The sequence below is a fragment of the Bacillus rossius genome, chromosome 1 (genome assembly GCF_032445375.1).
Source record: "Bacillus rossius redtenbacheri isolate Brsri chromosome 1, Brsri_v3, whole genome shotgun sequence".
NCBI lineage: Eukaryota > Metazoa > Arthropoda > Insecta > Phasmatodea > Bacillidae > Bacillus > Bacillus rossius.
This window is the reverse complement of record NC_086330.1, coordinates 100,113,017-100,137,134: the sequence shown is the minus strand read 5'-3', so window position 1 is coordinate 100,137,134 and position 24,118 is coordinate 100,113,017. Positions and strand designations below refer to the sequence as shown.

The 24,118-nt window shown below is 41.4% G+C and overlaps 2 protein-coding genes across 4 annotated transcripts in view; one reads left to right on the top strand and one right to left on the bottom strand.

The window, feature by feature from the left end:
• The first annotated feature begins 9,762 nt into the window (after nucleotides 1–9,762).
• On the top strand, nucleotides 9,763–18,166 carry LOC134540770 (macrophage migration inhibitory factor-like). Its single transcript, XM_063383687.1, has 3 exons — nucleotides 9,763–9,996; nucleotides 15,534–15,706; nucleotides 17,931–18,166. The coding sequence occupies exons 1-3, from the start codon at nucleotides 9,889–9,891 to the stop codon at nucleotides 18,007–18,009; spliced, it is 360 nt and encodes a 119-aa protein (XP_063239757.1). The 5' UTR covers nucleotides 9,763–9,888; the 3' UTR covers nucleotides 18,010–18,166.
• The window catches only part of LOC134540755 (uncharacterized), a 30,426-nt gene continuing 23,329 nt past the window's right edge, over nucleotides 17,022–24,118 (bottom strand). For all 3 annotated transcript variants that reach the window (XM_063383676.1, XM_063383657.1, XM_063383667.1), the window contains exon 5: nucleotides 17,022–23,876. In XM_063383676.1, the coding sequence (XP_063239746.1) occupies nucleotides 23,301–23,876 (576 nt within the window). In that variant the 3' untranslated portion in view covers nucleotides 17,022–23,300. The remainder of the gene's footprint in view (nucleotides 23,877–24,118) is intronic.

Sequence of the window (24,118 nt, the reverse complement as noted above, 5' to 3'; positions counted from 1 at the left end):
TGGCCAATCCCGAACGTTGCTAATTTGGCGGAGTCCGTGTTCATCTGTGTGAGTCGCATCCCGCAGTTAAATTAGATAAAAAAAATTTACATTTAGTTGTCGTTGGCGCCCGTGCACTCGACATTTAGTAAAAGTTCATTGATAGCGGGAAACGGCCAGTGTTGTGAGGTGAACTACCCCGCGTAATGGCTCGTGCAAGGAGTTTAAAGTTAAGCGACTGTGTTAGGTCATACACCGTAAAAGAACCGGGGACGCACGGGGAATTTACGTAAAAAGAATAAAACCGGTTTAGGTTGATGACTATAATTACCAGAAATACTGTTTTGTGTAGAACAAAAGATGATGGCTCCCCATGGAACACACGTCCGCCCTGGTCCGCTAGTTGCTCAGTACTGGCGTCTGGATTTGGCGCGAGGGAACGTCTCGGCGTTCTCTCGTGCCAAAGTTGCTAAAGTTCCGTTAGTCGGAATTTATTTTAATAATAATAAGCTGAAAACAGCTAATAATTAATACATTAATTATATCTAATTAATCTGATTGGCAGATGGCTTTTAATAATTACGGTTAATTAATTTGTGTAAATTAAGTTTCAATGTTCAGAGTCACACCGGAGACTGTTCGTCGCTTGCTGACCGCACTAGTGGCTAGTTACACATAAAAAATGGGGAGGTAATATTTACGTTAACAGAACACTATAATTAATTAAGGCTGAAGGCCGCAAAGGAGACATTCACTAACTTATTATGGCAAGTTCACACGTGAGTGACTCGGGCACTCCTGGGTCGCACTTTCCTTGGGTCGGTTTTTTTTATTAATATTTAAGTTACCATTAAATTATGTTAGTTTGATAATGAACTGGGATCGAGGTGTTCCATTAATTAGACACGACCCTGGGTTATACCTTGGTATCGGAGGCTCACCTGACTCGGATGAGCCATGGCTAGGGGTGCATTCCGTTAGCGGGGCCTGATACTGGCGGGCGCAGGTCAGGCTTTAGGTGGCCTTCAACCGGACGATGTCAAATGCCCCCCCTCCAGAAGCCGACTTTGCACCGCTAGTGGTCCCGCCATGTGGGGGCACCCCTAGCTTTGACAGCAGCACCATCCCGGCGGTGTTCGCGGTGGCCGCAGCTGGTATGATCTGCACTCTTGTTCCAGATCGTCCAACGTCGTACACTCGGGTTGTGGTCCTTTGGCGTCAGCCTTCGGCGCCTTCCCCCGGTCTTAGTTGGCCAGGTATCTTGGAGGTCGGTGTGTCCTTCAGGGTCGGCCACCGAGGTTGTCTACCGTGTTCGGAGGTCCGGTGTGAGGCTCGGGTATGCTGGGTCTCTTGCCCTCCGGTGTTTGGTATGGCATGGATTGCTATGGCGGCCTCCTCTCCCATTCCGGTATGCCGGGCAGGTTTGGATTAGAGGCCTCCTCGTCCTCGTCGTCAGGTTCCATCACCGCGGGGGTTGCGTTGGTGTTGAAGGCTTCTGCAGTTGTGCCGGGACTGTGGGAAAGCTTGGTGATTGAGAGTTAACACAGTTTGTCTCCCCGTTGGTCCGGTTGCATTGTGGTTTCATCAGTGTCCGTGTCGGCGGCCCACTCAATGATGGGTTCCTGGGACTCATCCCAGAGTTACATCTCCTGGTCGCCTGTACATTCGGGCGCCAGGTTTCTCGGCGTTCCCCCGTGAGTTTAAGGACATATCCCTCAAGATGTCGTGGTGGTTGTCGGTGCCAGAGCGGTTGGACCCTAATGACATCCCCAGATTCATCCTCGGGGGGTGGTGTCCTGGAAGGCTCTTGGTTTTCCGCCCTTGCCGTTGTGCTCGTCGTGTTCGTGAACAAGTGCTTGAGTGGTCGTCCATGTTCGGTCCGGCATTGTGCCGGGGTGGTCTCAGGAGGGGTGCCTTCTTCTGGTGTCCCATCTGGGTCAGACGTCAATGTTGCTGTCGTCCGGGTTCTCGTGTTCGAGAGCCGGCGTAGTTCCTAGCGAGAAGGCTGGTGTTTTACTGAAAACGTGTCCGCTGGGCGCCAGGCTAACTCGGTGGCTAGCCACGAGGTGGGTCATTGGGTGCGAATGCCCCTGTGTAGCCCGCTAGGAACGGCGGTGGTGGTCGTGGTGTGTGGGATTTATGGTTATTGATACACTACTGGCCCTACACAGCATAGCATGCTGATCTCTAACTGGATTGGGGAAGTTCAGAAAATAACATACACGAGTCCGGTTTGCACTGTCGTATACACGTCGCGCACGGGGTGTGCAGAGTGGACGTTTAATTGAAATCGGCAATTACACTTGCATTTACAGTTACACTATGCACACTAATTTTCCCTACACAAATTACACTAGGTTGACACTGGGCGCTCTTATGAGCCGTCACAAATATTAAGTCCTCACGCCAGTTGAGGATGAGGGGGGTAGTTCGATTGGAGTCGGCCAATCCCGTAAAAAGCGAATGGCGACGTCCGGGCCCACATGTGTGGACCGCGGCTCGCTATGAAATTCGTTAAAAGTCTTTAAGTCGCTGTGGCCGGTGCCTGTGCACTTCGGCTATTAACCAAAAGTCTGTGCTTGCGGGAGTCGGCCTGTACTGTATGCTGCACTGCCCCGCGTAATGCCTTGTGCGGGGAGTTTACGTTAACGCGGCTGGGACAGGCCCTACACCGTAAAAGGTCCGAGTGCTCACGGGGAGTTGAATACGAAAATGGTTTTGTAGAGTGACTATAATTAACAGGAGTGAAATCGGTGAAGTCAAAGGTTGAAGGCTACACGTGGGAAGCATGTCCGTCCCGGTCCGCGAGTCGCTCGGTACTGGTGTCTTGCCCTGGCGCGAGGGAAGGGCTCAGCATCCGCTCGCGCTAAAGTTTCTTAAGTTCCGTTATTCGGAAATTATTAACTTAATAAGAGATTGAAAGTGGCTCTAAATTCACACAATAAATAATAAAAATTAACCTAATACACAGATACGTTTTAGGAATTGGTTTTTACAAGTTTACATTAATTAAATTTAAATAATGCGAGTCACACTGGTGAATGTTCGTCACTTGTTGACTGCTCAAGTGGCGAATGATATACAAAAATTGGGGAGGTTATAATTACGTCACACACTACTTTATTTAATTTAGGCTGAAGGCCGCAAGGGAAGCACTCACAAATGTATTAATAAAAATTCACATGTGAGTGACCCGGGCACTCATACGCCGCACTTCCCTTGCACTGGGTTTTTAATTAAAAGTGATGTTGCTACTAAATTATGTTTAATTTATATACACCGGGACCGTGGTGGCTGGTTAATTAGGCCGGGTCTTTAATTATACCTTTTATTCCGACGCTCACCTGACTAGGGTGGGACATGGCTAGGGGTGTGTTCTGTTAGCAGGGTCGGATACAAACCGTTGCAGGTCGGGCTTTAGGGTGGCCTTCGGTCAGACGACGTCAACGTGGTCTCTTCCTCAGGTATCCTCTCCCCTGGAAGGGCGGCGAGGAGCAGGTCGTCTTGGTGCACCTTCTTGTCCCGCCTCCCACCGGTGCGCACCAAATAAGTGGTCCTCCCTAGCTGTTGGTGTACAGGGTAAAGACCGCTCCACCTTGGGGCTAGTCCGGTGCTATAGTTGCGGGGTGCATTCGAGAAAGTGTGTACCCGGGCAAACACCAGTTCGTCTACCCGCACAGCAGGTTGGGGGTTGTGGGTCGTCGGCTTGATATTTTGGGTGTAAATTCTCTGCTGCCGTCGGGCCCCGTCGTGCTCAGTGTGGCGGCGTAGGTCGCGGTATTCCGCGTCTTCCAATGGGTGGGGGGCGCCGTGAGTGGTCCACTCGCCTGGCAGGGGCAGATTTTGTCCTTGCAGCATTTCCGCCGGCATGAGACCTATGGCAGCATTTGTGCACCTTTATACACAAAACAGTGTGACGGTGTACGTGCAAGTCCCATTGCGAGTGGTTGGTCCCCAGGCAGATGCATAGTTGTGCCTTAAGTTCCTGGTTACACCACTCGGTCGGGCTGGCCCTTGGATGGTAGGTGGGCGTAGTATGGTGTTCGACCTCGTTGTCGCTGCACCAGTCCTTCCACTTACATCCCAGAAACTGACTACCGTTGTCCATTAGTATGGACTGGGGATAGCATCCATGCGATAAGAATTCCCTCGTCAGTATTCTGACAAGCGTGGAGGTCCTGATGTTGTCGCAGGGATACGCCTCGGACCACCGAGTGAATAAGTCGGTCACAACGAGTAAGAAGCATTTCTACAGGGGCTGCGGTGGTAGGGGCCCATCACATCCAATGCTATTTTCTGGAAGGTGGTGGTGGGTTCCCTAGGCCGCTGCTGCTCCTTCCTGTCCCGTCTGCATGCCTTCCACACCTGGCATACTCCGTATTCTCGGACATACTCCCGAATGTCGTGAGTTATGAAAGGCCAGTGGTAGCGACGGCCCACTTCTCGGCGTGTCTGATCCATCCCGTGGTGTCCGGCGAGATCTTAACCGTGAAAGAATCTCAGCGTCGCTTCTCGAGCCTCCGCTGGGACGTAGGTCCGCCAATTATCGCGCTCGCCCTGGGTCCAGTTCATCACTATCACGTTTTGGATGCACCAGGTTCCGTGATCATCTGCGGTGATTTGTTGGTGGCATTGGTCGGCGTCCGGTGACGTCTCTTGCGCTTGACACACACGTCAGTTCAAGTTGGCGGCAGTGTTGTGTGGCTCCTCGTCGTCGTCTGCGTCGGCCGTAATGCTTGTGCATGTTGAGTCGGCTTGTTTTTGCTTGTTTGGTGTGTCAGGGGGTATCATCTCATCCCAATTTTCCTCGTCCAGTTGTTTGGTATGCTTGTAAGGCTCTCGCGACAGCAAGTCGGGCAGCTGATTTTCGGTGCTGAGAATGTGTTCCACCTCGAAATCGAATGATTGTAGAAACAGCGCCCACCAGATCAGCTTTCCTTTTCTACCAAGAATCATATGCAGCAATGTGAGGCACCGGTTGTCCGTCCTCAAAGTGAAGTTCCTCCCTTCGAGGTGGGGCTGGTACTTTTTCATGGCCCAGACCACTGCTAGGCACTTCTGCTCGTTACTGTGGTACTGGCACTCGGCCGACCTGAGCTTCGCACTAGCGTAATCTACGACTTCATGTTTGCTGTTCGGGCCTATGTGGAAAAGCACCGCGCCCACTCCGAGGGCACTTGCTTCGGTCTGCAAGTAGAGGCGGCGCTCGTGATCTATCCGCGCGAGCGTGTGATTCCGCGTGAACACAGTCTTGACTTCCTCGAATGTGCGTTGGGCGGAGCTGCCCCACTTTTACCGCCATTGGGGCGACAGAAGGTCTGTCAGTAGTGCTATTGTTTGCGAGAAATCTGGGACGTAACACTGGAGCCAATTTATCATGCCGATAAAGCGCTGGAGCTGTTTACGAGTCTGTGGGGCTTCGGCTTCCGCGATCTTTCTTATGTGTCCTGGTTTGGGTCGGTTGCCCGCGGTGCTCACTACATGTCCCAAGAATTCTACATCCTGTGTGCCCAGGTGTCACTTATGGTGTGTAACTTTCAAGTGGTGGGTGGCAAGGCGTTCTAGGACCAGAGTCAGGTGGTGGACATGTTCTTCCCAGTTTTCTGAGAAGATGATGACGTCGAGATAGGCTAGTGCGATTTGGTCGACGTAGCCTTCTAGTACTCGCGTCATCATACCTTGAAAGGTAGCTGGAGTGCACTTCAAGCCGAATGGCATCGCCCAGAATTAAAACTTCCGACCATCGAGGATGGAGAATGCGGTTTTCTCTCGGTCCTCCACCCGCATCAGGACCTGCCAGAAGCCTGACTTTAAATAGAGGGTACTGAAAACTTTATCCCATCCGAGTCCAGCCATGGCTTTCTCCACACTGATTTGGGTGGGGGACAGCTGATCGTTATCGTGTTCGGCGGACAGAAGTTGACGCAGAAGCGCAAATAGACTTTCTTCTTCGGCGCTAGAATGACATAAGCATTGTAGTGACTATTCGAGGTTTCGATGACCCCGTCCCGGAACATTTCCGCGAGCTGTTCCCTGATGGCGCGCTGCTCGCGGAAACCATAGCCCTGTAGGGCTCTTACACTGGGTTGTTATTTGTAGTTGGGATGTGGTGCTCTGTAACTGTGGTTCGCCTGAGCGTTGGACATAGTGAACACTTCCTGCCTTTTTCTAAGACTTGATCTATTTGTGTGTGGTATTCGGGTGGGATGTTGTGACACACATGGTCTAAGGCCACATTCTCTCCAGGCCCTCTGGCATTGATCCTATCGCGTAGATCACTAGTCGTTCTTGGGTGCCGATGTGTACCCATGTGGACTTCATTTCAATTACCGTGTCCTGTTCGGCTAGCCAGGGTTGGCCTAATACTATCTCCTCGTGGAGGTCCTACTCAACAAGGGCGGTCACTGTGGTGGTGTAGTCCCGAAGGCTTACCTTGAGTACTACCTGTCCCACGGTCATGCCTGGTTGGGTGCTGGTCACCAGCCGCAGTTCTGCTTGGTGTGGTTAGAGCATCTCGGGCAGCACTAGGCGGGGGGCCACGAACATGTGGCTCGCCCTGGTGTCCACCAGGGTGGCAGTTGGTTCCCCGTTGAACTCCACTGGGATGCGCAGGAGGCCGTCCCGTGGGTGGGTCAGTTGGTTCAGCCGGGTTGGTGTGTCTCCTTCCGCTGTTAAGGTGTGCCTCGTTGTAACCGGAGGCGGTGGTTCTAGCGCCACGCCCCCAGGTTCGCGTTTCCTGGCTGGTTACTCGGTGGTGGTTGTTGGTGGTATGGCAGGGGGCAATCCTGGTGCCAGTGGTGTGTGCCGCTAGGGCACCCCCGTTGACACTGCGGCAACCTCATGTTGCTCCGTTGTGCTGTTCTGTCGTACCACTCCTGTCTCGTTGGTTCATGGGTTGGTGGTGCGCCCTCAATGGCTAGCCATAGTGTCGGTGGTTGGGTACCGTTTGCCTCCGGTGTGTTCATTGGAGTTGATCCCCATCTCGGTATCAGTCTGATACGCCCCCGACTCGCGTTCGGCGTGTTACGGTGTCAGAGGTCCTGCAGGTTCTGTTCTGTCGCGTTGGCCTTTTGCACGTAATCCTCAACCGAGTCGGCTCGACAGCAACGCATGAATGGCTGGAGGTCGGTACGTAACAAGGCTGTCATGGTTGGTAATGCGGCTGTTGGCCGGGTGTGTGGTGAAACATGCTTGAAAAGTTGCATCTTTTGCACAATGAAATGCTCAACTGCCTAGCCATCACGTTAACGCTCGCCATAGAACTTCGATGTGCAGTGAACCAACGCCTGGTCGGTGTCGAAACGATGCATGAGGGCGGTGGAGAACTCACCCCATGGCATACTAAACTGGCCCCACAGGCCTACCATTGGCGGGCCGTGCCCCGTAGTTGCTCGCTGGCTCGTCCAGACCACTCATCTGTCGGTATCCCTGACCGGGCTTATCGCGCCTCGCAGCTCTTTAAGAATCTCCGCGGGTCCTCGTGTCCAAGGCCACCGAATTCGGGTAACACGAGTTTTCCCTAATAGCCTTGGGGGCGGTTGCTCATTCTGAGGTCCGGGTCAGTGAGCAGTGTGGGTATCTGTGTGTGGAATTTTCCTTGAGCGTTGTGTGTACAAACGGGGCACGTGGTCAGTCAGGTGTACACTTGGGTGGTGCTGGTTACAGTTTCTGTTTTTATGTGCCGTGGGTTGGTTTTCCCCGGTAGCCATTGCCAGGTTGGTTGTCCGTGGTTCGCACCTGGTATCTGTTTTTCCCAAGGCTTTACCCATGAGTGGCCGGGCAGGTTGTTGCCGCGGGCGGTTCATTGGCAGTTCTTGTACCATGGACTCGATCCCGTTAGTAGATCCACCTCCCTGAGTAACAGGCAGTGCGTAAACACAACGTTGGTTATCTGGGCCTGCATTGTGCTCCGGTTGTGGAGCGTGTTCCGCTGTGTTGGTTTGTGTTGTGGCGCTGTGTGTGCGAGGTAGCTCTGCAAGCGGGATCACGCATGTCAGCTGGACAGGCGCCCGGATAGCCGTACACAGCGGAGGCAGAGAATTGCCTCTGCAAAGGAGGAGTGCGGATAGCCGTGTGGAACGGCGGCCGAGAGCGCCCGGACAGTCGCACACATTGGAGGCCGAGGATGGCTGCTGCGGATGGGGAGTGTGGATAGCCGTGTGGAGCGGCGGACGAGAGCGCCCCGACAGCCGCACACAGTGGAGGCCGAGAATGGCCCCTGTGAAGGGGGGTGCGGATGGTGACACAGCTCGTCTGCATCGCGCGCTACGCCAGAGTGTTCGGCGGGGGGAGGAGAGATGGAGCTCCTTTTTTCGCTCTCTTCGTTGTGCCAGCCTGTCTGACCCTAATACCCTTTTCTTGTACAAGATGGCCGTCCTGTGTCCGTGCTGTGGCTTGATGTTGACACAAAATAAAAAAGGTAGAGAGCTGAGAAAAAAAATATTTTTTTTTACGTGAGAGTTTTTGGGAAACGAACGTGAAGAAATCTTTATTTTCCTTTCTTCGCCCCACACAGTGGCCGCCAAATGACGCCATCCAGGTTCTCGTGTTCGAGACCGGGTGCGTATCCTTGCAGGAAACTGGTTCTATTGAAATTGTGTTCCGGGAGGGCGCCAGGCTAGCTCGGCATCTAACCGAATTTGAATTTCTTGGGTGCATTGCCCCTGCGTGGCCCGCTAGGACCTTCGGCGTATCTCGCGGTTGGAGAGGTCTCTAGCTGGTATAACATCACTGGCCCTGTGCAGCTTAATATGCTGATTCCTAGCTGGGATAGGGAGACCAATACAATAACAAACACGAACTCGATATATATACTGTCGATGACACATCGCGCACGGAGTGTGTGGAGTGAATGTTTAATCAGGTTGACAGTTACAGTCGCAATTACACTTACATTACACTTGCATGGCGCACAAGGAATTACCCTACAAAAATACACTTGGTTAAAAAATAATGCCCTGACGCACTGTCCTTAGTTTAAGCCCTCACGCCAGTCTAGTTTAGGGGGGAGTTGATTGGAGACGGCCAATCCCGAAAGTTGCTAATTTGGCGGCGTCCGTGTTCTCCTGTGTGACTCGCGGCCCACAGTTAAATAAGATTAAAAGTTTTTTACATTTAGTTGTCATTGGCGCCTATGCACTCGACATTTAGTAAAAGTTCATTGATAGCGGGACTCAGGCACTCCTGCGTCGCACTTTCCTTGGGTGTTTTTTTTTACTAACATTGAAATTACCATTAAATGAGGTTAGATTGATAATGAACTGGGGTCGAGGAGTTTAATTAATTAGACACGACCCTTGGTTTTACCTTGGTATCGGAGGCTCGCCTGACTCGGGTGGGCCATGGCTAGGGGTGCGATCCGTTAGAGGGGCCGGATACTGGCGGGCTTTAGGTGGCCTTCGGCCGGACGACGTCAAGATACAGTCACCAAGTCTAGGGAAGCATGCTGGGGCCGATCGAACCACCCTGTTGGTTAGATGTACGAGCTAACCTGGCGCCCTCCCGAAAAACACACCATAAAGCACCACCAGCCCCTTAGACTTGCCACGGGACTCGAACCCAAGACCCCGGCCGACGGCATATGTAATCAACACTGTCCAATCGCCACACCAAAGCACATTGAGCATGTTAATGTTTCTGCATGACTGAAACCCAGTATGATTTAGGCATTTAGGCTTTGACCTCTTCCTTACCCATACCCCTCTTTTACAAATACTAATATTTTTAGTTATGTTAGGGAAAACAAAATAGTATTTGAAAATTTTCAGGGAATGTTCCTACGTTTACTCAATGTTGGGTACATTGATATTAAATACTTAAATCAAAGATCAAAGTTCAAGCTGTTAGAAGTGTCTAATTTGCCGGTGGACTTAATTGTATCTTGTAGTATATTGCACAATAGTAAGCAATATGCCTCATTTGAGAATTGAAACGAATATTTCAAAGGAAAAATTTACTTCTAACTTTCTTGTTGACACAACTGATGTGATTGCAAAAGCTCTAGGAAAGCCGAAAAGTGTAAGTAGTTTATTATTATTATTATTATTATGATTATTAGTTTATATCTTTCTACTACTGTTGGGTTAACATATGGAGGCAAGCCATTCTGAGACCTTATAAAGTGCTTTATATTATTTGTTGACATCCATTCATTCTTACAAGCATTTAGACTATTTCTCTCTGGTCTCCTCTTCACGCTGATAATTTCAATGGTTCTGGCTAGGCTCATCTTTTCCGCTAGTTATGGGATACATGCAAACTAGCCTCTGTGACTGCATTCTTTGATTCAACATTATCCATTTTCTTCCTTATTTTGAATGGACTACTAAGCTCACCTCATTTGTTGTCTCATTTAATTTAACCAATCTCATGTTGATTATGCTGCAATTGTTACTATTCTTTACAGCCCACTACTTATCCAACCTGCCCAAATACTATGCACATTACAATCAGCCTCATCCTTCTCTCTCTCTCTCCCCTTCCCCCCCACACATACCCTTACTGCCTTACTTTTAGTCCCAAACTTACATCATTTACCATTATGGTAGAGAGCATATGTTAAAGTTTAGCATCATTGTGGTTGTCGCCACATTGTGCTTTACTTAGCTTGGCCGAGACTGTTTTTCACGAGAGTTTGGCCTGATTGTGTTGGCACCATACTGTTTATTTTAATACTAGCTACAACTTGTGGTAAATATGTATTGTACGGATTAGCGCCAAAAAAAATCGTACAAATATGAAATAACTTTCATTATATGCTATCTTACATCCTCTTTTCAGAACCGCCTGCGGAGATAAAAAATTCCAATTACTTTTGGAGATATCGAATTTTTTAATATTCATTTTTTGGCGATTTTTTTAAAAAAAATTTAAAAAATCCGAAAATACCTTTATTCTGTGCTCTTTAACTTCCTCTTTTCATTAAACCCGGCGGAGATCAGAAATTCCAAATACTTTAGGAGATATTGAATTTTTTAATTTTCATGTTGTGCACTGATGCGGCGTTTAGCGGGAAGCCTGCGATTCACACATCTTTCTGGACATACCCGAATACTCACGTTGGCAAGCCTTCTTTTCTTAAAATTAGCAAGTAGTAATTAAAAATACTTTAAAACTTAAAACACTGTGGATGGTTGGTTATATTAGGTAAGTATAGCTACATTAAAAAAACTGTAAAATCATTTTATGGTTGCTTAGCAAATAACTTTTTAATATGTAGCTTTCCAGCGCTAGGAAACCGTTTACATGATTTCACAGTATTTTTAATGTAGCTATCCTAACCAAATCAACCATCCACAATGTTTTGAAGTATTTATAATGTAGCTAACATAACCTAATTGACCATTAGTTTTCATGAGTTGCATATTTATTTACAATAAACAAAAAAAAACGAAGATGAACGATCAGGCGTTTGCCTCTCGTCTGTTGAAAGAAGGCTTGCCAACGTGAGTATTCGGGTATGTCCAGAAGGATGAGTGAATCGTAGGCTTCCCGCGTTACACCATTGTTGCTTGTTTACAAATATGATTTTTTTTTTTTTCGCGACGTAGTTGAACGACTACATCACGTAAAAAGAAAATTACGTGAGTTCCTACTGTTCATCCTCTTCCCCGGTTTGTTAGGTCAGGTCAGCTACATTATAAATACTTTAAAACTAAACAACCATTAAAATTAATTTTTATTATTTTTAATGTCCGTTCAGTTTCAAAGTATTTATACTGTAGCTGACCCGACCTAATCTACCTTTGTCCCGTTTTGTTAGGTCAGGTCAGTTACATTATAAATACTTAAAACTATACAAGTAAAATTAATTGATATTATTTTTAATTTCCGTTTATTTTGAAGTATTTATCATGTAACTAACCTTACCAAATGGAAAATTTCTGTTTTTTAGGCATTCACGCACACACGGCAAAATATAAAATGGCGTCTGTTGAATGATTACATAGGGCTTGTATTGCAAAATAAGAACGGCGATATCTCCAAAAGTAATTGGAATTTTTAATCTCCGCAGGCGGTTTTGAAAAGAGGACGTAAAAGAGCATATAATGAAAGTTATTTCATATTTGTACGATTTTTTTTGGCGCTAATCCGTACAATACATATTTACCCAACTTGTTCATGTTGTCCTCCAGATATCCTTTGGATTAAAGTGTAGGTGAGACTTGTTTTCACAAAGACAGGGATGTTTAATGTCAGTATGTTTCAGCCGTGGCCAAGACTGTTTTACACCCTAATTTGGCAACCAACAAGGTAATTTCTCAGAAATCAGTAGGAGGTAAATATGTAGTTAGGCTGACTTTGCGAAAAAAAAATGTTAAAAATCCGAAAATACTTTTATTATATGCTCTTTATCTTCCTCTTTTCATTAAACCCGGCGGAGATAAGGAATTCCAAATAATTTAGGAGATATCAAATTTTTTAATTTTCATACTTGGGCGATATTTGTTAAAAAAGATTTTAAAATTCCGAAAATACTTTTATTCTATGCTCTTTAACTTCCTCTTTTCATTAAACCCGGCGGAGATAAGGAATTCCAAATAATTTAGGAGATATCAAATTTTTTAATTTTCATACTTGGGCGATATTTGTTAAAAAAGATTTTAAAATTCCGAAAATACTTTTATTCTATGCTCTTTAACTTCCTCTTTTCATTAAACCCGGCGGAGATAAGAAATTCCAAATACTTTAGTAGATAATCAAAATTTTTAATTTTCATCACAATACCTGTGCATTCATGCAGCGATTAACATTGTTTCTTGTTTACGAGTAGGATTTTTTTTTCCGTGACGTAGGTGAACGACTACATCATTTTCTAATAATGGCAAAGGAATCGTACCCGCCTCTAACTTAAGGTGAGTTTTTAACGTTTCAAATTTTAATGTTTTATTTGTTATTTGAATTTTGTTGTGCAAGTAATAAGTAAAAAAAAAATTATGTGAGTTCCTACTGTTCATCCTTTGTCCGGGTTGGTTAGTTCAGGTCAGTTACATTATAAAATTTATTAAGTCATTTTACTGAAAAGCAGCGAACCTTACAACCATTTTTTTTATAAAGGCAATTGGCAATTACTCATTTTTCTAAATATTTATTTCACTAAAATATGTAGTACCATTTTGACTATTATGTGATACATTTATACATAAAAATAATTTGTAATATGTATGCCTAGGGAAGAACTATTGGAATAAAGATAAATTTTGGCAATGGTTTTTATACATGGAAAATGTACCATCATCAGGAGTTTAAATGATTTACTAATAATGTTATAAGAGATTAAGCTTGGACAAAATAAAATTAATTGTTTTCCAATCCATTTTTTCATAATACATTTTAGTACTAACTTAATGGTGACAAAATAATATTCAGTAAATGTAATACATTTAAATTTAATTTTTTGTATTTAAGTAAAGTTCTGCTAAATTGATTGATATCATGATTTTAGTCACATTTCGGTGCTTTATGGTGTATTACTTGTATTTTGGTGTTCTATGGTGCATTGACAGGTTTTTTGGTGTTATGTTGGTTTATCGCAATTCACCATAAAAATCTTGCGTACAATTTCCGTATCACATATCAAAGTTTATCCGTTGATCCTGATGGCATGATCCTGTGGTACATGGTGTTGCTGTTTTAATTTACTATGTCAAAATATCCTGCACATATCAAAAACTTGTAATATAACAATAAATTATTATATTAAGGTGAATAAAAATGAAAATATATTTTGAATTCAAGTTACGGTCATTATATAAAATAAAATTACATTCTCTGCTACTCTCTTTTACTCCTTTTTCTGGGTCGTCTCTTCTCACTGTCCAACTGTAGTCCGCAAGCATAGAAGTGTTCCATTTTCCCTAATACCTTCGTTACATTTGAAAAATTTCCTGATGGAATAGCTCTCTCTATGTTCGTCACTTACAGCACCGCAGTTGTCAGGGAAGAAGACCTTTGTGGCTCACTGGTTAGTTCATTTTCAAGCACAAAATCAGTATCCTTTGAAGATGAAGGATGAAGGATGAAGAGACTTCCCTCTTCCACATAGGTTCACAGCACATGTATTGCAGAGTATATGCGGTGCCCAGGACTTGTTCAGATCGCTTAATTGCATCCCAAAATAGTGGTGATATGCTGTCTTTTATGATAGGAGTAATTCAACTTTTCTAGAGAGAAAATGTTCTCACAAAAAATTTCCGGGAAGGTTTTGACATTTACGTTGCTGGCATCCTGAATTCTATCCAACCTGAAATAAAAACGAAAACTTAATTTTTTCAAAATAAATATCTTAAATTTACACACAAACTAAAAGAGAATCAATATAATTCAATAACTAAAACAATCTATAAAAAGGGAATGTCATAAAACATTAGCAAGCATGACTAATGATTCCTGCATTTAGGTGATCTAACATTAACTCTACTCAAATTTTCCTACTAGTTATAAAAAATGCCCTTAAGCCAACACTACTGTGCTCAGATGTGTAAAAACAATCTCCAGGCATCAAATTTATTTAAAATTATCCTTATAACTTAAATGGGTTTTAAATGTTTTTTTTTTCTATAATAAAATGAAACAGAAATTTTTATTTTTAAGTTGGAAAGATTTTCACTGTTGACCAGTGTTATGCTTAAATTATAAAGTTGGCTGTAAGCTAATATGTATATTGTTTTAGCTAGTGCATAAAATAAAATAAATGTTACAGTTAAGAGCTCTGTAATCTGGCATTGAGGTGCTCATGTTTCTTTTTTTTTCTTTTTTGTTGAGGCTTGTACTGAGCGCATTACATATCATGTATGTTCAGTATTACGACTGTGCACATACAGAGTACAACCATAAAGCAGGCTTTACAAATTGTTTTGAATATCATTGTACTTAATGTTAATTTTTTTGGTATTCCTGTTAACATATTAGATGTTCTTCATAATGCTGCAAAATTGCTAATCCGGCACGGCAGTGTTTGTGTTAGTGAGACCAGAGGATAAGTGCAATGATCGCTGGTGATTCTAGCACTGTATCATATCTTAGTGCAAAGCTCTGAACTGGTGTGCAGTCTTGTCATCATGCATAGGACAACTATGAGATTTGAGCGGTAACTTTAATATTACATGGTGAAGAAATGAAGATAAAGGTGTAATGCAAGTCTCAAGAATCTGTACTGGGAGTTTCATGTCTAAAAATTGTTATGAAAACAATTGATTGAGCCATTTTTGTTCTTCTAAAAATATGGTTTAAAAACAAATTGTGAAAACAGAACTACTCATTCGCCCTGAGCTTATTCTTAAATGCTATTTGTAAGCAGGCTCCACTCTAATATCTTGAGCAGTTTTTAAATTCATGGTTTTTTCTGAAGTTATGCACACCGTTTGTGTGCCTGGGTGGGCGGGAGCCTTAGAGCTACTTTAGTTTGTGTTTAATCCAGCACGTTCAATACCAAAGCTGTGCCGGATTACAGAATGTGCTGAACCACTTAAATACGATGTACTGAAGTTACACTCAAAATGAGGCTTCTGTTGCTGTCACATTGTGTTAGCATGGCATGTTGTTCGCTGTTTCAGTACTGTGTTGTGAGCGCAATACCAGATCTGCCAATGGCGTGGGGCGGCACCACTGAGCCAGCGGCCATAGTCACCCTCATGAGCATCGGCCAGTTGGGGGTCGAACCCAACAAGAAGATATCCAAGGTGCTCTCTGAGCACTTTGAGAAGACACTGCAGCTGCCGAAAACAAGGTTAGCAAGACTGCCTTGGTTTGTTATTTTTACCGTACATTCATAAGCATAGAATCTTCAACAGGTTTTCTTCATCCAATTTGCTTGCTCCAATTCCGTAATTCCGAGTAAACTTGGTCAAGATTGGGATATGGCTCGTTCTGATACTCACCGCACTTGGATTTTAACATGAACATGTAATTTTAAAGCAATAAAACTTCTGCACAAAAACCAAACAAAAAAAAAATTAAATAGAGCCAGAATTTTATCAACTGCTGCTAGTTCCAGTATTTGCTTCTGGATAATAAGCACGCAGTGTTAAAAAAATCTGTTTGAATTTTTATTTTTGTTTTGGCCAAATTTAAAGATACTCTTTTTTCTTCTTTTTTTAAAAATGTTCTTATCTCAAGATGTTTGGCAATCTATTAATGCAGTAGTACAGTTTTGTACATTGATTATAAATACAGTAGAATCCTGTTATAATGTTCCTGCATATAATGTTTTCCTGCTTATAATGTCATTTTTAAAGTCCCAATATTTCCCCCATAAGGACGATGTATTTATTTCCTGCATATAATGTTCATAAATAGTGTAATTTCCTGCTTATAATGTTTGCTTTCTAACATTCAATAAATGGGGAAAAAATGTGTTAAAACCAAATTATTCCAACACTTACGATAAAAAGTTTCCTTTATGTATATTTATGTTTCCAATCACTGCCATACAATACATGAAGTTTGTTAAAATACAATTTTATGCAATATACTGAAGGTACACAATGTTCATAGTCACGTGTCAGTTGGCACCCTTAGTCAACTCTTCTCTTCCTTGCCATTCCAGTGGGTATTCAGATGCACGTACATAGTCCTACGATATTTAAGTTGCCAACCATTGAGCGAGGGCATAATTAAAGGTGTTTTCTATTGCTTACAAATATATTTTTTTTTTCATTCATACATAGGAATCCCAAAATAAAACATTTTCAGGTGGCGAAGGAGTATATGTTCTCTCTCTTAATGTTGTCATCATGAATTGCGAGACAATTTTACAAAAAATGTGGCAGTGTATCTTTAAAGACAAACAAAATTTATCCAGGGAACAAGACGAAGTTGAAAAATTGCTGGCTTGTTTCAGAAAATTCATGTATCAAGCATACTATCTTTGGTTTTAACATTAAAGTTGTTTACATAGCTTGGTGAGTTCATTGGTACAAAGCTCGAACATTGTTAAGTGCTAAATTGAGATTTCCTGCTTATGATGTTTTTTTCTTTTGCTCCCTTGAAAAACATTATAACAGGGTTTTACTGTAGACAGTTATTAAATAAAAACAGCTGAATCACTCAACAATACTTAATGTCAGAAATAATCATTTGCATACAATTTTCACTGTACATAAACAAAATAATTAAAGGACATAAAAGTCTATAAACATATTAGATTTTAAAAGAACCAAATATGACTTGTGTGCTTTTTTATTTATATTAGCACTACCTTCATTAAAAAAAATTTATACATTACATATTTTTTATAACTTAAAATAGAAGGTACTTTTAATAAATTCCAACATATTATCAACACCACTGCAAATTACCTTTCATTACTTCACTGGCAACTATGGTTACACCAAACTGTTTGTAGGGGTAAGAAATATTAAAGTGTAATGTTCAGAAAAATGAAATACTTAGCATGTTGCATGGTGTATAGTGGTTTTGAAATACATGTATGTAGTACCTAATTAAGATAATAGCCAAGACCAAATTTGTTTTCTAATAAAGATACCATGTATTCTTATTACTGTAATAATTTACTCATTTTTATGCTTAAGTCTGTAAACCAGAATTTATAACATGCACATATATTACAGTAAGCATGTATTTAATCTACTTCTTACCTAGTAAGGTGGCTCTTCCGTAAAATACTGAACTCGCATAGGGAAGTAACCGAGTTCAATTCCTGACTCAACTTAATGCATTTGATAAGAACCCATAAAAAACTTAAATTTATTTATGTTATTTTTAAGGTCAAATTATGTGTATAATTTTTTCTGCTGAAAATGTAATGTATAAATTGATAAAAATTATAAAACTGAGTTACATATGTATTATTTGACCTTACAGCTATAAAACAGTATGTATTATTTGACCTGACAGCTTCATAGTTTAATGTATATTTACAATGTTTAATAATTCCAAAGCATCACTCTTCTTTAAAATACTCTGCTAATGTCCCTATATTTCATTTGCAGGGTCTACATAAACTTCATAGATGCAGCTTCAAAGGACGTTGGATATGATGGGACCACATTCAAGGAAATACTTGGTTAAGTTTGTGGAGCTAAAGTTTGAAGTCTGCATTTTATTAAATGTATTTGTAGATGTAAAATCAGAATTATTATTTTCTTAATTTTTTTCAACACTTAGAAAAATAATGGAGTAAATATTGGATGTATATACAAATTTATTTAAATGGCACTTGCCCAAAGCAGTGAAATTATTTAACCTCTTCCCACACATTCAAAATCATTGTTAAGATTCCTGTTTGTGGCAGGCAATAGAAACTGTGCCTTCCGTGCATAGGCAAAGTTAGAGCAGCTAAGTGACTCTGATTGGATGCAGTGTGTGCGCATATCAACAAAACTGTTTTGACAGAGTCCAGAAGTATCATGGTCTTGCATTCATTTGTGCAAATAAATTTTTTAACCATATCTTAGGATATACACTGGAACCCGAATTCATATGTTCAGGTTCTACGGGTTGCGTTTGTAAAATCATTTTATTTGGAATGAACAGTACACACTGCTTGGTGTTTTGGCTTTGATCGCAGGTTATTGGTAAGCAGAGAGGATGTTGAACGTTTCTCACGCGGGTCATAAGGGGGGGAGGGAATGTTGGAGTGTTGAGAGGTGAAGACAAGGTGGCTTGTGTCTGTGAGGGATGAGCTTGAAGAATGTTAACCAGGAGAGGTAGGAGTAAGCCAGACGTCATGATGCTGCCAGGCTAGCCAGCGCATGCCCACTTACGTCTCAGAAGCTACCGCTGCAGTACATTAAAACAGGATTTTTTTTTACAGGAATATAATTAAGAGTATTAAAACTAGTGGTGCACCGATATGACTACCGATTACCGATTACGAGAGTAATAATCGGCAGATACCGATTCAGTTACCGATTATAATGAACAAATTTTTTAAAGTTTAATAATGCACACAAACAATTTTTTCCCCATGTGAATTTAATAACAAGATTAGGTAAAATTGAGAATACAGTTATAATAACAGTATAAAAATATATAAAATACGCTATTAAGTCATTCCAAAGTGTAAATTAAATTAACTTCTATTTATGTTTGTTATTGTAAACGTGAACTACAGTCTAATAATTGTAATTTACAATGGGTAAGTTTTTGTTGCGGAAAACTAGCATTATTATTGACTATCACATAAGGTTGCATCGAGAAATTACAGTTTAACAATGTAGACATGTTGCTTTATTTTGTTCACTTGAGTTTATAGAAAAATGTTTCCACACTTCACTTTTTTTCTCCCTACTCGCCATCTCACTATAATTATATAAAATGACTCAAAACCAATTCTAGCACATGTGATTTTATTTATGTTGACTGAATATATAAAATTATAAATACTTTTTCACTTTTCACGTCACATACAAATAACACAACGGATAATGTTACCAAAGACACCCATAACGAGTTTGTAAAACCCAGTGATAAGCTCTAGAAGGTATCGGGACCACGAGTTTGAACCGCTACTACGATTCGAAAAGATCGATTGTCATAAGAGTCCACTGCAACTGCTTGTGGTATTTTACGTCTCTGGCTATAGGTGATGTACAAGGCCACTAAACAAAAGACGAAACGTAAATAAACGTGTAGGAAAAATGTATTTGTTATTGTTCGAGGCAGAGATTTATTAAACTTAACGAAATATCTGTAATGATATGACGGAGTTGGATTGATTTTGTAATATATACAAATATTACCGTATTTCGTCCTAAAATGTGTAACAAAATATTACACCGCAAAAACCTACTTAGTTACGCCGGGACGTAGATAATCGGCAAAGTAATCGTTAAGATAATCGCTGATTACGATTAATCGGAAAGTAACCATAATCGCCGATTACGATTCATCGGTATCCGCATCGGTGCACCACTAATTAAAACTTACACAAAATATATGCTGTTCATTAAAAAATAACCTTTTTATATACTTTCACTGTGATTTTTTTAAAAAATTTCTAATTACACCTGCCCCTAAAAGTAACGCTCTAATTAGTCCCAAGAAAACAGTGTGCTAATCAAATATGTTTTTCTGATAAGAGTGCCAAATAATTCATTTTCTAATCAGATAAGTGTGCCTGCTGACTACCATTTTAATCAAGACACTGCTCCCAGTAATACATGGGTCTAAACACATAAAAATAAATGTTGAGCAACATTTTGAAATCACACAACCTAAAATAAAATTTAAATATTCATGTACATACCACACACATTGTTTACATGATAGGTAGAGACATGCAAAAGGTGTGTTTATTTTGTGATGAAAATTGGTGTTATTTTCCCTTAAAATCGGTGTTATTTTTACCTAAAAGCGGTTTTTTTTTTTTTTTGAATTTTTGCGATTTCAAGTGTAAGAAATATGAAGAGAACATTGTAATATAATTGCACCATCAGTTGAAACATTATAAATTAAAATTACACAAATATAGGTTAAAAAGACACAAGTTTAAGAATTCAGATTCTAAATTAAGTCAACCCAATAATTTCAGAAGCAAAGTACTTTGACACAACGTTTAACTTTCAAATGAAATAATAGCCATTGTAGCTAAATTTTCTTATTTCAAATTAGTTCTCTTGTCAGTGAGAACATTATTATATTGTAACAAGAAGCGTTCCGAATCAACGTTTGCACACAACATCCACACTGCTTCTAGGCACCTGTCAGAAAATTCAGGTTGTGAAAGTTTTACAACTTGAAGTGCCTTCACTACATCCACACTACTTTCCTTCATTTGTTTCTCAACTATCTGCTTCAACTCTCCAAAACCGGTGATCAGCTCCTGGCGGTCCATTTCTTTCAGAGTAGAAACGTTACACAACTTAGCAAGCAAAATAGGGATCATGTCTGTAATCAAAATATTTTTTTGGATCAAAGGCAGTTAAGGGTTTTCAAAGTCAAGTCTGCTTGGATCTGTAGCCATCAAGCTGGTAAGCTTCACCAGAGATTTTGTAGACACTTGCACTACACTTATTTTCACAGCAGCTGCTTTCGTGGTGTTCATGTGGTCCAAAACTGGTTTTGTTTTGTCAAAAAAATGCACTGCTTCATGTTTTCAAAGTTGCATTGCATCTTGGTAAGCTCGCCATGCAAAATATTAGCATTTGGGTATCTCAAGCCTTCTAGCCTCGTTATTAAAGTATTTTCGGATTTAAAAAAAGTTTTTTTAACACATATCGCCCAACTACATATTTACCCTCGCATATAACCCACGATCACGAAATTCGTGCTCACGAAGTTTGGTGATTGCTTGAGGTTTCGGCATATTTTACACTTTCGAACTTCTGCTGAGAAATATGAAGACGTTTTCTATCACAAACTACAGTTTTTATAAAATAGTTGCACTGTATACAACATTTTTAAACGAAAATTATCATTCTTAAAAATAAAACGTAATTGTTAAGTCTGTTTACAGTATCAGAAAACAAATTAAAACAGTTTGCATAGTCCATAGTAGATGCAAGATGAACAGTTGAGCGTAATTTATAATTTGCTTCGCGACACAAGCGCTGTAATGCACAAAATATCCAACAAAATGGCCGTACATTACTCTTTGACTCTGTAAACGTGCCTTCGAGAAAACGTGAGCGTATTAGTGCACGAGTGCAGTTCGCCAAGAACGCGTCGTATCAAATAAATAATAAAACGTAAACATTGGCAAGTGTAGTCTTTACGTTGATGGTGTTATCAGTGGTGACAACGGCTGTTTATTTACTTTTTTTTAAGTTACCAAACGGCGGGAAAGTGTGGTTATTCGTGGTAAACAGACGTATTTAGCACAAAAAATTCGCGGTATCAGAAATTATGTAAAAGTGAGGTTATTCGTGTTAAACTTACAAATTTCGCGTAAAGATTCGTTTTATCGTAAATGCGAAATTTGCATGTCCCTAATGATAGGGCTTGGGCCTAGCACTCCTAAGTGCTTACAACATTTCTGAGTTACAGAATAATAATGTTAATATATATTTCACTTGTAATAATAATTTAAAAAGCAGAAATTTAACATTTTCTATGATTAAAAATTTCGTTTTACCTTCTAATATAATTCGACACCATTTACTAAATGAGTGCCATGATATGCCACTAGCACATCCTAGTAAACCAGCCCTGAAAGCTGTGGGCGTCATTAGAGATAAATACACAATAAAGGAAGCAAATGGCTATTAAGAGCAAAACATTGTTTGTTGATTTGTCACATTATTAATTCATAGCAATGTATTTAATGAAACACAAGTGCCATTGCTTGTGCGTGCACAGGAATAAAAATTCACGTAAAAAAAAACAGCGCTTCGAATCATGCCATAATTTATTGGCACAGTACTTCGAAACTGCACTAATCGAACAGCATTACTTTAAGGGGTGGGTGTATTTAAGTTTTGGTGTCAACATTTCTGATTTTTCAACGGTTCCTGAGAATGTATTCGTAAAATCCGGGGTTAATGATATCAGGGTTCTAGCATATTACTATCACACTCACACGCGCGCGCGCAAAAAATAAGTACATGTAAGTACATAATTGAATTAAAAATTTAACTTTTGCAAATACATTAAAAATCACTTTTGCTCATTGCTACCCTTCGAAGTCCACAATTCTTCCAAAGAACACATCTGTTTTTACTGGAGAATGTCAGAAACAGGAAGTATTGCTATAGAAGGGTGGGAATGTTTCAAATGGGACTTTTGCACTTATTCTCCTCTTAGAATAATATAGGTTGAAACTTGCATAGATTTAACGCCACAGTCACCAATATGATCAAAGTTTTATGTTGGGCTTCTGTATAGTAATAAAGTTGAGTTTGTGTGGGGATCAAAGTAAAATATTTTGTTAATCATCCAGCAATGAACTTAATCTAAAATTACTACACACAAGATTAAATCTAAAAATAAATTTTAACCTATTCTTAAAAAAAAAAAAAGTACACCCTGTATTCACTAAAATATATACTATACTATAGATATACATTATTATAATAAAAAAAATCTTTCAAGTTTCTCAATTGACTTACTTGTTAGCCAGGAAATTTAAGTTTCTCAATTGACATAATTTTTTACTTGTTAGCCAGGAAAATTCTTAATCGTTATATTACGTTATAACAACAGGTCAAGTTTAGAAGTACAGTATTACATGGCAACTTCTTAAAATGAACCTTTTTTTGTTCAAATTTATTACCGCAAAATATATGCCTGCCTAGTTCCAGAATAACTACAAAAAAATATACATCCTTTCCCGTTTCCATGGAGACACCTTGAAACAAATCAATTTAAATAATATCTTCTAACATATTTCAAAATTAAGCACTAAAGGCTTACTTGCCCGACTACTGTTGTAAATAGTGTTGTTCTCCTTCAACATCTGGCGTTATCATCTCATCCCACAACACCTCGACCATTTCCACAGTCCCGTCGTCGGCTACGGTCAGCACCTGTTTGCGCAAGTTCCCACCGTCGTCCGTCCCATTCCCTTTCCCCACGTCCACCACCTGCACGTAAACCGCATTGCTGTCCTCGTCCTCCATCTTCTGGACTTCCATCAGCTGCGTCTGTCTCGCCACCGGGCCGTCTGGCACGGCGCACAGCGCGGCGGCGGGCTGGTCGGCACCGGACGCTTCGACGGTCACGTCCGCGACCGCCTGCTCGCCTGCGCCCTCTGTGCACTTCTGGGGGCAGGTGCCGCCCGGGCGCTCAATGTCCATCCCGCAGAAGTCGCAGGCAGTCTTTGGCTTCACGTGCTGGCGGATGTGGTGGATCATGAAGGCGTTGTAGCTGGTCGTGTACTTGCACTTGTCGCACTGCAGCAGCGAGCTCGGGTTCTTCGGCCCGCCTTTGTGCTTCGTGCCATCGGCAGATCCGTTTTCTTTTTTGATTTCGTCGAGTGCTTGCCTCCGCTTCCGAGCCTACAACCGAACAATAGTGGTATTATCTGTTTTAAATATCATTGAAAAAACAATAACAGATTCAATTATACAAACTGACAGCTTTGAATGCAGGGACAATAATATTATATGGTGAATTGCGATAAAACAGAAATAACATCATAAAGCATATCAATGTACCAGGTAACCCTGAAATGCAATTAATAAACCATTTAGCACCAAATTTCAACTAAATTCATGAAATTAATCAGCATTTTAGCAAT

What these genes read in the sequence shown, in the direction of transcription:
- LOC134540770 (XM_063383687.1), top strand. Translation starts at nt 9,889, where the DNA reads ATGCCTCATTTGAGAATTGAAACGAATATTTCAAAGGAAAAATTTACT. An exon ending in CTCTAGGAAAGCCGAAAAGT is followed by an intron (nt 9,997 to 15,533) that starts GTAAGTAGTTTA and finishes TCGCTGTTTCAG; the next exon opens with TACTGTGTTGTGAGCGCAAT. An exon ending in CTGCAGCTGCCGAAAACAAG is followed by an intron (nt 15,707 to 17,930) that starts GTTAGCAAGACT and finishes TTTCATTTGCAG; the next exon opens with GGTCTACATAAACTTCATAG.